Consider the following 16,676-nt stretch of genomic DNA (forward strand, 5'->3'; position numbering starts at 1 on the left):
CCTGGGAGAAGACACCTGTTTAAACTCAAATATCTACAATTATTAGCTAAATAGGATTTTACATGTTATGAAAACTTGCTTGTCTTTGGTACTTATATGGCCCCGATTACTGTAGTAATTAAGTGCCTCAGAATCTTTAATATATTTATCCTTATAATACCCCTGGGATGTAGGGAAATGCTATTATCTCCTTTTTACAGATAGAAAACTGAAGAACAGAGACACTAAGTCCAAGGTCTCATAGGAAGTCTGTGACCATGTAGGGACTTGAGCCCAGATCTCCCAAGTCGTAGGTTAGCTCCCTAACCACTGGACAATACTGTTTCACGTACGAGCTTGTAAAACATGGGGTTGTGTTATTTTTCAAACTCTGTCCTGTACATTCTTAAAAGGAAGAAATAGAGAATAAAAAATACATTACTGTCGTGCTTTAGAAAGGTACTAGACTGTTCTGTTCTGTAGGGCTGTCACTCTGTTTAGCCACATAAGAGGGAGATGTAGAATGAAGAAGGGCTCTAGGTCAAACCAGGTGTCCCCTCCAATAATATAAGCAGCTTCTTATCTCTTTAGTTAATGGTTCACTCTGCTGGTTTACATTATTAATTCATTTATTGTTTTCAGCAATACTTTGTAATGTACAAAAAAATACTTTAAAATACAAAACCAAAAGATAAAAATTTCATTTGGTTGCATAATGGCAATAGAATAAAATAAATGGAAAGAGTCATATCACAGAGGTGATGTCTGCTTACCAATCCATTCTCATTTTAGCAGTATCGACCACTCCCAAATTTTGGTAGCTGGTGGATTAGTTAGTTTACTTGCCATAGGCATCCTGTGCCAGTTGTGACTGGAACACTTTCTGTCTTATAAATATTTCAAATTCACCAACATCAAATATTTATTAAATGGGTTAAACTATTGTTTCAAGTAACCACAACTGTTCTACATTAAAAATATACATTTATTTTTAGAGATAGGGCTCAATTCTATTCACAGTTATGCAGATGCAACTCCCACTGAAGTTGGTGGGAATTGCTTCTGGGTGGCTGAGGGCCGAATCAGGCCTGAACCCATTCTAAATGTAAGTTGTGCTTGGATTTAGCTCAGTGTTTTTTCTGGTGATCTTTGTTTCCATCCAGTTCACCAATTAGCTACTCTAAATATGAATTTGTATCTTCTATAAACTGATCTTCATTATCAAGGTATTCCAGAATAATGTTTCCACCATTATATAATGGACACTCTTGATTGGATAGCCAAGTAGCCAATGTGTGGTCCAATGGCAAAGCTTCTCCAGATGCAGTATGACACAGCCTTAATTTCTGAAAGAAATGCCCCCCGCAAAAACATCTTGTTGTTAATTCATATTCATGCATGAAAGACAGAAAAAAATTATAACGTTAAATGAAAATTGCTATAACTGATTTACCTTGGCTGTTGATTTGTTGTTGTCGTTTTTAAGGTCTGCTAAGCAAGCTGCAAAATCTACTACTTTGCCAATACTCCACTTACTGCAAAAGAACATGGGTTTGCTCTTCTCCTTGCTTCCCTTAGGTAAAAACACTTGAAAGTAAATTCTTTCTGTCTACAGTAAGAAACAGAGAAACATGCACTCAGGAGAAACGAACAAGCACAAACACACATCAATTAATTTTGCTGGTCTAAAGAGAATTAGGCTGACATGTACATTATTAATTATTATTAATCACTTTATACTGCAGTACTCTCCACAGGCCTCAGTCAAGATTAGGCTCCCATTGTGCTAGATGCGGTTACAAATACCTATGAAGAGAAAGTCCCTGCCCTGGCTATCAAGACAATAATGATCGCTTTGAAGAGGAAGAAGGTAGTTTAAAGAGAATGCTGGTTGGGCTCCCGTGCTGGTGTGTGTCAGGAATACGATATGTCACAATACTGTGGAAGTCCCAAGCTGGAAAGCAAACAGAAGGCTGCTGGTAGTCATGTACACTGGGGAGCCGATATGTTGAGCTCTGATGATAAAGAGCAATCAGTGATATCAGAGGTGCCTGCCAGCACTTTTGTCAAGGCCAGCTTCTCAACCTTCATCCTCCCCCCTGTAGGTACCAAAAGCTTTGTGGCCTTCCCCATGACTGAAGCATTTATAAGAGAGGGTACTATTACAATCTTTATTGCCTAAAAGATGCATATTTTAAATATGAAGTAGGGACAACCTGTTTTTTTCTGGTTTGTTTCCCCTTCATACTTGTTTCCCTGTTTTCATCAACTTCTATTTTATGTTCTATAAACACAATAGATAGGTTCACCTTTGCCAGGTGCCAGCTGAAAGCAAGTAAGCAAGATAAAAAATATTTCTTCTTTTCATTGGTTTTACTTGGGTTTCCCCTAGAAAGAATTCATACCTCCCCACCCACACCACCCCTAAGTCTGTGGGCTTGTCATCACTGCAGTTAACTCAAGTAATGACTTGAGCACTGACCCTAACCCTGAATTCCATCCACACACAAAAGCCTTTAACTCAAGTGTGGTGGTGTTTTTAACTCAAGTTACCTGGCCCAACAGGGGACATAGGCTGAAACTCAAACAAGCACAACTCATAACCTACTAACATGACCACTCTATAGTTGGATGCATGATAGTGCCACTCTACTGCCGATAGTCCTCCAATGCTTTCTCACAATTCCCACTGTGTGCCCAGAAAGGACAGACAAGTTCTCTCACAATTCACTGGGACAGAATTCATACAGTAATACTAAACCATGAGATGTGCCTCCATAAATCTCACTGCAACACCTGAGTACAATGCCAGGGCAGACATAGCAACTTGACTGTTATTTCACAATCTGGCTACTTTCACTCAAGCCAGGCAAACTCAAGAGGAGTAACTTGAGTTTATTGTGAAGTCAAGACATATAGTGGGAAACAATCTAGAAAAAAACTACAAATTTAGAAAGGGTTCGACAAGAAAAACTTGAGGGCTTAACTAGACCAACTTTCCAGCTGTGAGAAGTGATGCAGCAGAGAGGGATCCAAGGGACATCTGTCACTAAGCTGAAGAGACAGTTGGGGAGAATAGCACAGAATGAGGGCTGGGAAGAGAGACTGAAAAGGGAACTGAAAAGAGAGGAGAATTGTGGGTTGGAGCTTAATTGCATCTGTGATAGATTATCACTATTCTACATGATTAAACAATTAAACTCCAGTTAAGCAAATGAATAATGAAAGGAATTAACATAGAGCCATTTGTGCTGTGGGTTACAATCTTTAGAGTTAGGGAGCAGCAATTTAATTGCCTTATAACAAAAAAACCTAAACTCATTATGTTTCCTCCTGCATCTCAAGATGTTAATCACTGTCTCCGTTCGTACATCTATTAAAATGGCATAATCTAAGGATTGTGCAGCAAGCAAGGACTTCACATTAAGATTGCTACCTAAACAGGAATGTTTAATTTGTACTCCAAGCATGTGGAGATTTGTAGTAGAGAAAAAGTCATAATAGGATTCAGAGAGGGAAGAGCTACATTTGTTTTACAGTAATTAAATGTAAAACAAGACAAAGCCTAATAGTAAAAATGATTAAATGCATTGTATATGATATGGCCAATATATAAAATTACAAATTGATCTAGAATGAAATCCTGCAAGAGGGAAACAGAAAGACATTTACAAACTAAAAATCACCCTGGTTTGAAAAAAAAAAAATGGAGCTGTTGTTCTGAATGATCATAGTGAGAAACAATGAAGAATCTGTGAAGTAATGGATGCTGCTGACCTTGACTATGGTGAAATATGTAGCTCAGCTAAACTGTAGCACAAGTATGAACAAATCTTGTTTTATCACTCAAAGTTCAGGCCAAGTATGAGCTAGATTTCTCCAGGCTGGCACAAAGATATGTAAATTGCACCCTCTATGCACCAACCAGGGTCACTGCATCCACATGAGAGGGCAGGCAGTGCTTCAATTGTGAACCTCTCTCAGGGGTTATGGGCGTTAAGACTTAGGTCATGTCCAGTGGTGAGCTGCAGCCGGTTCGCACCGGTTCCCGCTAACCGGTTATTAAATTTAGAAGCCCTTTTAGAACCGGTTGTTCCCCGTGGGACAAACTGGTTCTAAAAGGGCATTTAAATTTAACAAGCGCTCCCTGCTGCCCGGCCCCAGCTCACCTCAGCTCTGCCTCCACCTCCTGCCATGAATGCTCCTCCTTGCTTCTCCTCCCCCACTGCTTCCCGCGAATCAGCTGTTCGCGCGGGAAGCCTGGGAGGGCTGAGAAGCAAGCAGACTTCCCCGGCCCAGGAAGACGACGCTGAGGTAGGAAACTAGGGAGGGCCGTGTGCCCCGGCCGGTCTCCAGCCACAGCCTGTCCCCGTCCCCGCCTCCCCGGCCCCGACCCTCCCCAGCTCCGCGTCCCCGGCCGCCCGGCCCCGCGTCCCGCCCGTCCCGGCGCGACCCTGCCCGGCCCGCGTCCCGATCCTCCCGACCACCCGTCCCGGCGCGGCCCATCCCGCGTTCCCGGCCGTGACCCTCCCCGGCCCTGCGTCCCCGCCCGGCCCCGGCCCCGCGTCCCCGACCCCGCGTCCCCGACCCCGGCCGCATCCCCCCCCGGCCCCGTGTCCCCGGCCGCCCGGCTCTGGCCGCATCCCCCCCCCCGGCCCCACCGTGCCCCCACCTACCCGGATGCCCGGCTATGGACACGGCCCCCCAACTCCGGCCTGGCCTGGCCCTGTGGCTCCAGCCGCCCCTGCTGTTTTGCCACGGGGCCGGGCTCCGGCAGAGCGGGTCTGGGCGTGGCGGCAGCCCCGGCTGCCCGGATCCAGCTCTGGCCGCGGCCCTCCCTGGCTCCACCCGACCAGCCGCCTGGCTCCGGCCGCCAGGCTCCCGCCACATCCTCCGGCTCCGGCCGCACGACTCCTGTCCCAGCCCCGCGTCCCCGGGCTCCCGGCTCCAGCAGCGCCTGGATTGTAGCGCCGCCAGCCACATCCAGGAAGCGCGGTAAGGGGGCAGGGAGGGGGTGTTGGAGAGAGGGTAGGGGAGTTTGGGGGTGGGGGGTCAGAGGGCAGGGAACAGGGGGATTGAATAGGGGCAAGGGTCCTGGTGGGGCAGTCAAAAAGGATCTGGGGTTGGATGGGGCCGTGGGAGGCAGTCAGGGGCAAGGGTTCCAGGGACAGTCAGGGGACAGGGAGAAGGGGTGGTTGGATGGGGCAGAGGTCCTGGGGGGCCATCAGGAATGAGAGGCGGGGTGGGTTGGGGCGGCGGAGGGTACTCAGGGTACAGGGAAGGGGGGTGGATGGGGCAGGGGTCCCTGGGGTGGGGGGGCATCAAGGAATGCAGGGGGTTGGTTGGGGCAGGAGTCCAGGGGGTGGGGCATGATCCCTCCTGGGGTGAGGAGGGAACCGGTTGTTATGATTTTGGCAGCTCATCACTGGTCATGTCTATGCTTCAGCGGCACAGCTATGGTACTGCAGCTGTGCCGCTGTAGCATAGATGCTTCCTTCATTGTTGGAAGGGGTTTTCTATCAATGTAAGTAATCCATCTCTCTGAGAGGCAGTAGCTAAGTCAATTATGTCTACAGTGGGGATTAAGATGAACTAACTGTGTCACACAGGGCACAACATTTTTCACAGCCCTTAGTGGTGTAGACCAGGCCTTCTTTTGGATTGCAGTTTGTTCATGGTTAGTGTCCCAGATTAATTTGCTGTTTAAATAGAAAACTACAAGTTCATTTTCTCTCTCACGCACAATATAAGAGGATTTGCTTTCCCACAGGAGATTCAGGCCCTGCTCCTGCATATGCTGAATTTTACACGAGTACTCGGCTGAGTTTAATAGGACTACTCCAGTGTGTGAAGTTAAGCGTGAGTGTAAATGATTTTGTTTTCAGGGGCCAATTCAGAAACAAAAATAAGTAAACAGAATACTTTTTTTTTTTTAATATTGTTTTACCCTAAATGAGAGAGTAAAATTAACAACAAAAGTCTAGAAACCTGTTTATATCCTTAAATAAACAGAGTAAATCAGAAATATGGATGTGGTTTGAAGGCAACTGCGTATGACTGACCTGTGGCAAGGACTTATCCCCACATGCGTGCATTTTCAGTTTCATTAGTGCTACCTTTGCCGCTGTTTCACTGTTTTTTGCTCCTTTCCGTCTTTTGCTTCTTACTGCCTCCTCCTTTTTAGAATCTGAAGGAAATATTATTTCTGAATGTTACTGCAAGTCACGTTTTCTTTCACTCTGTTACAAATGAAATTACCATTGTGTCTATTGTCACAAAATGTTTAGAGTTCAGTGCAGTGGAATAATTTAGATCTGCCTCTATGGGTGTGCCCACACTGCAGCGGGGGCGAGCCTCCCAGTCAAGGTAGACAGACTCATGATAGCAGGGCTTGAGCTAGCACACTAAAATAGCGGAATGGGCATGGCAGCTCAGACTACAGCTCAGACTCTCAAGCCCACCTGTCCCCTAAGTTTGAGACATACCCTTTGTGAGTGGATCCCCTTCTCTTCCATGCATCCGGGCAACCATCATAGAGTTGCTGGTACTCTGAGTACTAGGGAGTCTGGCCAGTCCTACTGGAATTAGTAACTAGGGCTGTCAAGGGATTAAAAAAATTAATCACTATTAATCACACTGTTAAACAATAATAGAATAGCATTTATTTAAATATTTTTGGATGTTTTCTACATTTTCAAATATGTTGATTTCAGTTACAACAGAGATAGAAAGTGTACAGTGCTCACTTTATATTTATTTTTTATTACAAGTATTTGCACTGTAAAAATGATGAAAGAAATAGTATTTTTCAATTCACCTCTTACAAGTACTGTAGTACAATCTCTTTGTCATGAAAGTGCAACATACAAATGTAGGGTTTTTTTGGTTACATAACTGCACTCCAAAACAATGTACAATTTTAGAGCCTGCAAGTCCACTCAGTCCTACTTCTCATTCATCCAGTCTCTCAGACAAACAAGTTTGTTTACATTTGCAGGAGATAATGCTGTCTGCTTCTTGTTTACAATGTCACCTGAAAGTGAGAACAGAGGTTTGCACGGCATTGTAACCAGTATCGCAAGATATTTTCGTGTCAGATGCACTAAAGATTCATATGTCCCTTCATGCTTCAACCACCATTCCAGAAGACATGCGTCCATGCTGATGACAGGTTCTGCTCGATAACAATTGAAAGCAGTGTGGATTGACACATCATTTTCATCCTTGGAGTCAGGTGCCACCAGCGGAAAACTGATTTTCTTTTTTGGTAGTTCGGGTTCTGTAATTTCCACATCGGAATGTTGCTCTTTTCAGACTTCTGAACGCAAGCTCCACACCTCGTCCCTCTCAGATTTTGGAAGGCACTTCAGATTCTTAAACCTTGGGTCAAGTGCTTTAGAAAACATTTCCTTAGAAATCTCACATTGGTATCTTCCTTATGTTTTGTCAAATCTGCAGTGAATGTATTCTTAAAATGAACATATGCTGGAGTCATCATCCGAGACTGCTATAACATGAAATATATGGCAGAATGCAGGTAAAACAGAGCAGGGGACATAATATTCTCCCCCAATAAGTTCTATCACAAATTTAATTAACTAATTTTTTTTTAAATTAGCGTCATCAGCATGGAAGTATGTCCTCTGGAATGGTGGCCGAAGCATGAAGAGGAAAACAAACGTTTAGCTTATGTGGCACATAAATACCTTGCAATGCCCGCTACAAAAATGCCTTGCAAATGCCAGTTCTCACTTTCTGGTGACACTGTAAATAAGAAGAGGACAGCATTATCTCCTGTAAATGTAAACAAACTTGTTTATGTTAGCGATTGGCTGAACAAGAAGTAGGACTGAGTGGACTTGTATGCTCTAAAGTTTTACATTGTTTTGTTCTGGAGTGCAGTTATTTAACAAAAAAAGAATCTACATTTGTATGTTGCACTCTCACCACAGAGATTGCACTGCAGTACTTGTATGAGGTGAATTGAAAAATACTATTTGTTTATCATTTTTACAGTGCAAATATTTGTAATAAAAAATAATATACGCTTTGTATTCTGTGTTGTAGTTGAAATCAATATATATGAAAATGTAGAAAAACATCCAAAATATTTAATAATTTTCAGTTGGTATTCTATTGTTTAACAGAGCGATTAAAACTGCAATTAATTTTTTTAATTACGATTAATTTTTTGAGTTAATTGTGTGAGTTAACCGCGATTAATCGACAGCCCTATTAGTAACTGGGCCAGAGAAATGTGCTGGGGTGGAGCAGAAAGAGATCACATCCTCTGCACTGATCTGTGGCTGCAGAGCAGCACTGGGGAGCATAAGCTACATGAGCTGAACAGATGTAGAAAGTGATGCTTCTAAATGTGCTTCACCACAACATCCCTGAGGTACTATTCCAGCCCTTCCACTACACAAACATAATGTGGCCAGGGGACCCATGTCTGGCAGTGCTCCTTAGTGTAGGTCTAGCCCACAGGGCCATAAAAGTGCCCACTCTGTGGCCAAACTTTGCTACTATGAGGGCTGCCCAGGCAACATGCCAGCAGCCTAAGGTTTGCACCCAATCTGCATATATTTTTACCTAATATTTTTACTAATCCGCATAATCACAATACTTACCTTTCATTGCAACAGAAACTGCTATTTAGACTTAATTAGCAATAAAATCCAGTCTCCCTCAGCTTTGTCCTCATCCTCTATTTGCAGGGAAAGGGCAGCCTGGGCCACATCTGGATTTCAGGGTACACTTTAGGGACATCTGACATACTGTATAATGTCTCCAAATATAGGAACAGGGCTATACATAGGCACTCACAGGCATAAGAACATAAGAATGGCCGTACCGGGTCAGACCAAAGGTCCATCTAGCCCAGTATCTGTCTACCGACAGTGGCCAACGCCAGATGCCCCAGAGGGAGTGAACCTAACAGGCAATGATCAAGTGATCTCTCTCCTGCCATCCATCTCCATCCTCTGACGAACAGAGGTTAGGGACACCATTCTTACCCATCTTAGCTAATAGCCATTTATGGACTTAGCCACCATGAATTTATCCAGTCCCCTTTTAAACACTGTTATAGTCCTAGCCTTCACAACCTCCTCAGGTAAGGAGTTCCACAAGTTGACTGTGCGCTGCGTGAAGAAGAACTTCCTTTTATTTGTTTTAAACCTGCTGCCTATTAATTTCATTTGGTGACCCCTAGTTCTTGTATTATGGGAATAAGTAAATAACTTTTCCTTATCCACTTTCTCGACATCACTCATGATTTTATATACCTCTATCATATCCCCCCTTAGTCTTCTCTTTTCCAAGCTGAAGAGTCCTAGCCTCTTTAATCTTTCCTCGTATGGAACCCTCTCCAAACCCCTAATCATTTTAGTTGCCCTTTTCTGAACCTTTTCTAGTGCTAGAATATCTTTTTTGAGGTGAGGAGACCACATCTGTACACAGTATTCGAGATGTGGGCGTACCATAGATTTATATAAGGGCAATAATATATTCTCAGTCTTATTTTCTATCCCCTTTTTAATGATTCCTAACATCCTGTTTGCTTTTTTGACCGCCTCTGCACACTGCGTGGACATCTTCAGAGAACTATCCACGATGACTCCAAGATCTTTTTCCTGACTCGTTGTAGCTAAATTAGCCCCCATCATGCTGTATGTATATTTGGGGTTATTTTTTCCAATGTGCATTACTTTACATTTATCCACATTAAATTTCATTTGCCATTTTGTTGCCCAATCACTTAGTTTTGTGAGATCTTTTTGAAGTTCTTATCCATTCAAGGTAAGGCGTTATCCATTCAAGGTACCTTCATTCTTTTGACAAGCTTGGACCTCTAGACTAATACAAAAGCTCAAACAGCCCACTGAAGAAAATACACCTCTACCCTGCTATAACGTGACCTGATATAACATGAATTCGGGTATAACGTAGTAAAGCAGCACTCCGGGGGAAGAGGGAAGTGGGGGCGGGCTGCGCACTCCGGCTGCTCAAAGCAAGTTCAATAGAACGCGGTTTCACCTATAATACAATAAGATTTTTTTGGCTCCCAAGGACAGCATTATATCGGGGTAGAGGTGTAATACAATAAATATCCTATGGTACTTGCCTATAATATCTTTAACTAGCTTCTGGGTAGCAGCCATGCGAGGTTTAGGGGTATCCAGTTTCTCACACTCATGGTCTGACTGATGACGGTGTCTATAAACAATAGAACAGCAAACTCTCATTAGATGTTCCATATGTTAACAACGGAGCATAGATGTTTCAACGCTTTGCTCTGCTCACCTTAAGCAAAACTGTTTCTTGCAGTAGGGGCATAAAACTGGTAAAAGCTCTTTTCCATTGCAGCCCTTATAAGTGCATGGGTAAGATCGATGTTCGTCCGATTTCATGCTCTCGCTTCTTATATTCACCTAAACATTATTAAGAAACATGCAGTGTAAATACACATATGTAATGAAAAAAAAACTTGCATCCTTATCCAACTTGCTTTAGTGCTTTGATTCTGACATTACAGAAAAACAGTAAATTAACTTAGAGTGCTTTAAGGGAGACCTGCAAGCTTTAAACAAACAAACACAAAAGTTCTCCACTTGCAGCTATGTGAATTGAACGTCCCCAATAACCAGGTTTTGTGGGGTTTTGATGTCTTGCAAAGAAATCACAAATTATCAACTTACCTCAGAACAGCCATGAGAATCCCGGCTTCTATGCTGAAGGCTTAGAGTTAAAAGAAAAAAAGTCCCCATCATTATCCAAATTTCAAAAAAGCAAAAAGAAAACATGAGCCCATATAAGTGATTGATAAGTTGTAATGTAGCATGGCTTTCATCATGATCAAATTTCAACTTAATAACCACCATTCTCTTACAAAACATGTACCAGCATACAGATTTTTATCACCAAGGGGATTGGTTTTAAAACTAAAAGTGTCATATTGCTCTTGACAGCATATGAAGGTTTAGTTCTCAAAAATTAGGCCCCAATTCAGCAAAGTACTTTTAGTGAAAGGGGCTACTCACATGCTTAAAACTAAGGCCCAGATCCACAAATCAACTTACCTGGCTATGTCCCAGATCTAGTCCCAGTTTTAAGCCCCTCAGTGATCTATAAAACCCCACTCAGCTACTGCCTAACCGTAAATTCATTCAGCACCTACATTTTTGCTGTAAAAGTTCCCTGGCCGCCTAAGTTTCTGCCTCTCGACATGTGCATCCAATCTCATCCCTAAACCCCAGCGCAATCCACAAACGGGGGGTAATGGAGGAGCACCTATCTTTCTCACATAGTCCAATCCGGTTAGCATGCTCTGAGCATGCCCACCAGCCTGAGACACATTCAAAATCCAGGAAGGAGGCTGGAGGTGTGTGCCTCCCTTATAACTTTCAGCCCAGTGGCTAGAGCCCTCACCAAGGATGTGGCAGACCCAGTCAACAGAGCAGAAGTTCTGGACCCTGGGTCTCTCATCTTCCAGATGGGTGCTCTAATTACCAGGCTAGAGAGACATTCTCACTTCCTCTCTCTGACCCAATGACTATTTAATTATTTCTCCAAAGTAGAACATCTTCAACAGGAGAGACTGAGGAAGACTAACATCAGAATCTAATCTAATTTGAGTGTCACATCAAATATATATACAGAACATTTATTTATCAAGATTCTCAGAACTGGAAGCAGAAATTTAAACGAGTTTGTTTGACCATATATTACCAGAAAGCAATAAGAAGCGTAAGAAGCCTATAAGCAGTGAGCTGCTTTATCTGACAACTTAACTGGGAAAGAAAAGAGCTAAATTTATAGTATGCATTCCAAGAATTTTAACTCCAACGTAGGGAACTCTAAGTGAGACAGCTCTGTTTTGATCTGGCTGCGTACAAAAATAGTCTTCCTGTTGACTTAAATCAGAGGTACCAAAAGCACAAGCTGAAGACCAAATATGCCCTATGGAGTATGGCCATCTTCTTTGTCTAACTGCACTCATTCACAAAAGACCCAGAGAAATAAAATAGGACAGTAATAAGAATTCATGATATCTGTTCCTGAATTTATGCTACAAATAACTTTTTATCTCCTTTTTTTATTAAATCAACAGTGACACCCTCCTTGATTTTTCTATTCAGCTTAAAATACTGTAATTTCCTTTTTGGTAGTTGGATTCAAGTTTAAGTGTCTAAGATCATACATCATATGATGTCTTACCAAAAAACTCCTGAACAGCCATCACATATAAAGGGCAGAAAATCTGAAACCAAAAGAGAGGGTTTTTTTTAATTAGCTAAGGTAATTATTTAGCTAATAGTTTTTAATCTAAATATTTATAAGGTTAACTACCAATGCCCATAAGAAATAAATGCAAAAATGTCTTCCCTACCAAAGCATTCAAACCAATTTACATTCAGCCCTTCATACAGTGCCTGCATTAATATTTAAGAAGTTGGACCAAGTCTAATTTGCTAATTCTACAGACTCAAAAAAGACTTTAAAAAGTTAAATCTACTTAACAATGTTGTTGGTTTTTTTGTAGCACATCTTAAAACATGCACAGTATACTCTAGTTTGCTACTGCTACTAAAAAAATAAGAGGTAAAATGAAGTGCATTCATGTATATTCTAGGAGTAGGAATTTGAAGTGTACTTCTGTACAAAAAAGCAAGCTGTATTTTATCAGTGTCAGCCAATTTATAATTTATGACAAGATCACCCTGATCAGTACCCCAGTTACAGTTTGATGGAGTACAAGGGGGAATCTTTGTTTTTGTACAACTATTATAAGGTGATGCACAAACCAATCTCATCTTTTGATATATATTCATCCCTTAATTCGGTGGCAAATCTAGATATTTAAGCTATTATGTAGAATGACTGGTGCAATCAGTCATATATGAATGCTTTATTTTTTAAAGGGGTGAAACCATGTCTAGTACTTAGGCCATGGTACTGGGCATCAGTCCAGTTTACTGGGCTCTATTCCTGATTCTACTGCTAACTTCCTGTATAAACTCAGGCAAGTCACTTAGTCCAGTGTGACCTTTACTCATAATGATGAGCACTTACTCAAGAAAGTAGTCTCACTGACTTCAACAAGACTATTCGTATTAGTAAATGATTACAACATGAATAAGGGTTGCACAACTGCACCCCATATCTTTCTATTTATCAGTTTCCGCATCCGCAAATGTGATTTCATAATACAGAGGTGTGATGTTTCCCTAATTATCTTTGTAAAGCATTATGAGAACTTTTGATGAAAGGTGCTATAGGAATGCAAGGTCTTATTATATACAATACCCATGAAATCTGCTATTTGCAAATTGACCTTCTGCCAACCTTTAACAAGACTGTACCTCTCTTCACAGCTTATGCTGTCTTTATAGCTATTCCTGAACTAGCATTTTTCAGAAAATCTCCCAGTTTCGCACTACCACTGTACCACATCAGCTCCAATGGTGGTAGCACTAGAGCAGACAGAGGTAGATGTTTTTACAAATGTGTCACCTAACACAGCTCAGAACAAAGCTAGACATTGAGATAGGAAAACATCTGAGCCCCATCTACACTAACACAGCAACAGTGAGAGTTTTCCCAAAAAATGCTGGTGTAAACAAAACATATGTAAGTACCACAGCTCTAAAAGAAACTGCAGAAAGAAACTGCAGAAAGTTAGGAGAGCCACAAAGCTCTCTATGGCTCTCCTAACTTGTGTGGTACTATTACACATCTCATTAGGCACTGGAATGGCATTGATTTCAAAGTGCCAGACCAGGAGGAATGGGGAAAGGGCCATCAGTCCCATTAACAATGAATCTGCAAAGGTAAACTGTTTTTTTTCTGGCCCACTACACTACACAATTCAGTGCACCTGCTCTAATCCCCATCAAATGAGACTGGAAATTCTGTCAGCTGTTGAAAACATTCTGGTAAATGAAACAAAAACTACATCCAGTGAAGGCATCCTTTCCTTAATGATGCTTCAGATGCCACCCTTTAATTGTAACATGCTTTTAACATGTTTCTCCAAAAAAAATTCCTTTGCATGCTGACACTGGCAACTTAGCTGCAAGAAGCCTCAACCTCTTGTGGACACAGGCAGGCTGGTTGTGGGATAGCTCAGTGGTTTGAGCATTGGTCTTGCTAAACACAGGGTTGTGAGTTCAATTCCTGAAGGGAGCATTTAGGAATTTGGGGCAAAAATCAGTCTGGTGATTGGTCCTGCTTGAGCGGAGGGGTTGGACTATATGACCTCCTGAGGTCCCTTCCAACCCTGCTATTCTATGGTTTTAGCTCACACACTACTTCAGCCCTGTTCCTGTCATCTCACTGCCCCCTCCTGGGCATGATGGATTTGCTGATGGCTGAACCATACTAGGGTTTCCTGGAGGCAGCCACCGCAGCACCTCACCCAGGCAGACAAACCCCAGGATCATTAGACTGCCCTTGAAAGTGACACTTACTGCGGGCCGAGGGAGGACGGCCGCAGCCCCAGTGACCTGTTCTGGGTATGGGGGTGAGGGGCTCACAGGGTGGGAGCGTGGCTGGCCTGGGCTGAGCCGAGCCAGGTGGGCCAACAAGGGTCAGCGGCTCGCACGTGGTCACGCCCACTGCCCCCGCCAGGCCCCGCCTCTCGGAGTTGGTCCCACGCCCTTGCTACCTGCCGCGCCCACTTTCAGAGACAGGCCCCGCCCCTTTCCAGTACCCGACTCACAAGCCCCGCCCCTCTCCGGCGTGTCCCGCCTCCTGAGCTCAGCCCCGCCCCAGACAGCTCGCGCTCGCCCCACCGCCCAAGCGGAAGTGGTTCCTGCGGACAGTGAAATAGGAAAACATCCGAGCCCCGAGTGCCCCTCGCCTACCCAGCTGGCCGCAGTGCTCCACCCCGCAGTGCTGCCCGATCGCCAGCTCCGCCATCGCAGACCCTGCGCCTGCGCCACGGCCTCCTCAGTCACTGCTATTGCGCGGGGATTGTTGGGATACTGGAGGTCTCCCTTCCGCGACTGTCGGAGGGGCGGAGTTACTGTCCTTGCGTATACGTCACTGCCCCACCGCGGGGATTGGCTGGAGAAAGCTTGTGACGGGGGGAGGGGCGAGGGGAGCTGTCTAGTCTAGTCCAGTGTGTGAGGGCGAGAGTTGGGGCGTGGTGGCTGCGTGGAGTTTGTGTGGGCAGGGGTGTGCGAGGAATGGGGCTGAGGAGGGGTACGAGCAGGGTGTGGGGGTAGGAATGGGGCTGAGGAGGGGTACGAGCAGGGTGTGGGGGTAGGAATGGGGCTGAGGAGGGGTACGGGCAGGGTGTGGGGGTAGGAATGGGGCTGAGGAGGGGTATGAGCAGGGTGTGGGGGTAGGAATGGGGCTGAGGAGGGGTACGGGCAGGGTGTGGGGTAGGAATGGGGGGTGGGTATGGGCTGTGGGGTGGGCTGTGTGCAAGGAATGGGGTGTGGAGTTTGTGTGTGGGGGGGTGCATGAGCTGGAGGAGTCAGGGTGGCCATGTTTTGTGGAAGGGTGTTCAGTGCTGAGGGGTTCCTGGCAGTGGTGGCAGGTCTGTATAATTTTTGGTGGTGCCTAGAATGAGCCCAAGTCCTGCCTCAGGCTCTGGGAAAGAATTGAGGTGTAGGAGGGGTGCAGAGGCAGCATGCAGAGACACCCCCACCCTGGGGCCGCAGGGACGTGCCGGCCGCTTCCAGGAGTGGTGCGGAGCGAGGGTGGGCAGGAAGCCGCCTTAGCCTCATTGTGCTGGCAGTGGTGGCCCCTGGGCCCTTTTAAATCACCTGGGGGCAGCAGGCGGGGCTGGGAGATGATCCGGGGGAAGCGCACGGGGCAGCAGGTGGAGCAGGGGGAGGGACCCAGTGGTGAGCTGGAGCTGGTTCACACTGGTTCACAGGAACTGGTTGTTAAGTTTAGAAGCCCTTTTAGAACCGGTTGTTCTAAAAAAAAGCTTTAAAATTTAACAAAAGCTCAGGCAGCTGTCCACCCCAGCCCCAGCTCACATCCCTCTCCTCCCCTGAACGCTCCGCCCTCCTTCTCCTCCCACTCCCCTGCTTTCCGCGAATCAGATGTTTGTGGGAAGCCTGAAACAAGCAGCTGGCGGGGGGGCGTGAGGAGGGCTGTAGGGAGGCACGGCGCGGCCCAGTCCGGCTCCGGCTGAGCAGCTCCCCCTGGCCCTGGCCTTTCCCCGGCCAAGCGCCCCAGCCCAGTTCCGGCCAACCCCCCCCCCCTGGTTCTGGCCCCAGTGACTCTGGCCCAGCTTGGGCCCCACAGCACTGGTCCCAGACGAGCAGCTCCAGCTCGGGGAGTTGAGCCCTGCGGCGCCGGTCCCGGCCGAGCGGCTCCGGCCCAGCTCGGGACCCACGGCACCGGTCCCGGGCCCAGCCGAGCGGCGCCGGTCCTGGGCCGGGTCCCAGGCCCAGCCGAGCGGCTCGGGCCTGGCCCGGTGAGTCGGGCCCCGCGGCCCCAGCCCCAGGCAGTGCGGTAAGGGAACAGGGAGGGGGTGTTGGAAGAGGGCATGGGAGTTCAGTGAGTTCTCCACACCATTCCTAATTTTATAGACTTCTATTGTATTTCCTCTTTGTCGTCTCTTTTCTAAGATGAACAGCCCCAGTCTTTTTAATCTGTCCTCATATGGAAGCTTGTTTCATACCCATAATCATTTTTGTTGCCCTTTCCTGCATCTTTTCCAGTTCTAATATATC

The 16,676-nt window shown here is 45.3% G+C and overlaps 1 protein-coding gene across 2 annotated transcripts; it reads right to left on the bottom strand.

The window, feature by feature from the left end:
- Positions 1–590: 590 nt before the first annotated feature.
- ZFAND1 (zinc finger AN1-type containing 1) lies at positions 591–14,998 on the bottom strand. Of its 2 annotated transcripts, none has more exons than XM_039527665.1 (8): positions 14,847–14,998; positions 12,199–12,241; positions 10,680–10,719; positions 10,285–10,412; positions 10,106–10,197; positions 6,042–6,166; positions 1,433–1,588; positions 591–1,325 (listed from the first exon to the last, which is right to left on the bottom strand). In XM_039527665.1, the coding sequence occupies exons 1-8, from the start codon at positions 14,899–14,901 to the stop codon at positions 1,155–1,157; spliced, it is 810 nt and encodes a 269-aa protein (XP_039383599.1). In that variant the 5' UTR covers positions 14,902–14,998; the 3' UTR covers positions 591–1,154. The 2 variants fall into 2 exon arrangements, with proteins under 2 accessions (XP_039383599.1, XP_039383601.1); XM_039527667.1 differs by lacking the exon at positions 14,847–14,998 and adding an exon at positions 14,451–14,524.
- Positions 14,999–16,676: the final 1,678 nt, after the last annotated feature.

Source organism: Mauremys reevesii, linkage group 2 (assembly GCF_016161935.1).
Source record: "Mauremys reevesii isolate NIE-2019 linkage group 2, ASM1616193v1, whole genome shotgun sequence".
Classification (NCBI taxonomy): domain Eukaryota; kingdom Metazoa; phylum Chordata; order Testudines; family Geoemydidae; genus Mauremys; species Mauremys reevesii.

Excerpts from the sequence above, each read along its gene's own strand:
- ZFAND1 (XM_039527665.1), bottom strand. The coding sequence starts at position 14,901 with ATGGCGGAGCTGGCGATCGGGCAGCACTGCGGGGTGGAGCACTGCGGC. Across the intron at positions 10,413-10,679 it reads ATTCTCATGGCTGTTCTGAG|GTGAATATAAGAAGCGAGAG; the intron begins GTAAGTTGATAA and ends AATAATGTTTAG. Across the intron at positions 10,198-10,284 it reads AAGAAACAGTTTTGCTTAAG|ACACCGTCATCAGTCAGACC; the intron begins GTGAGCAGAGCA and ends TATTGTTTATAG.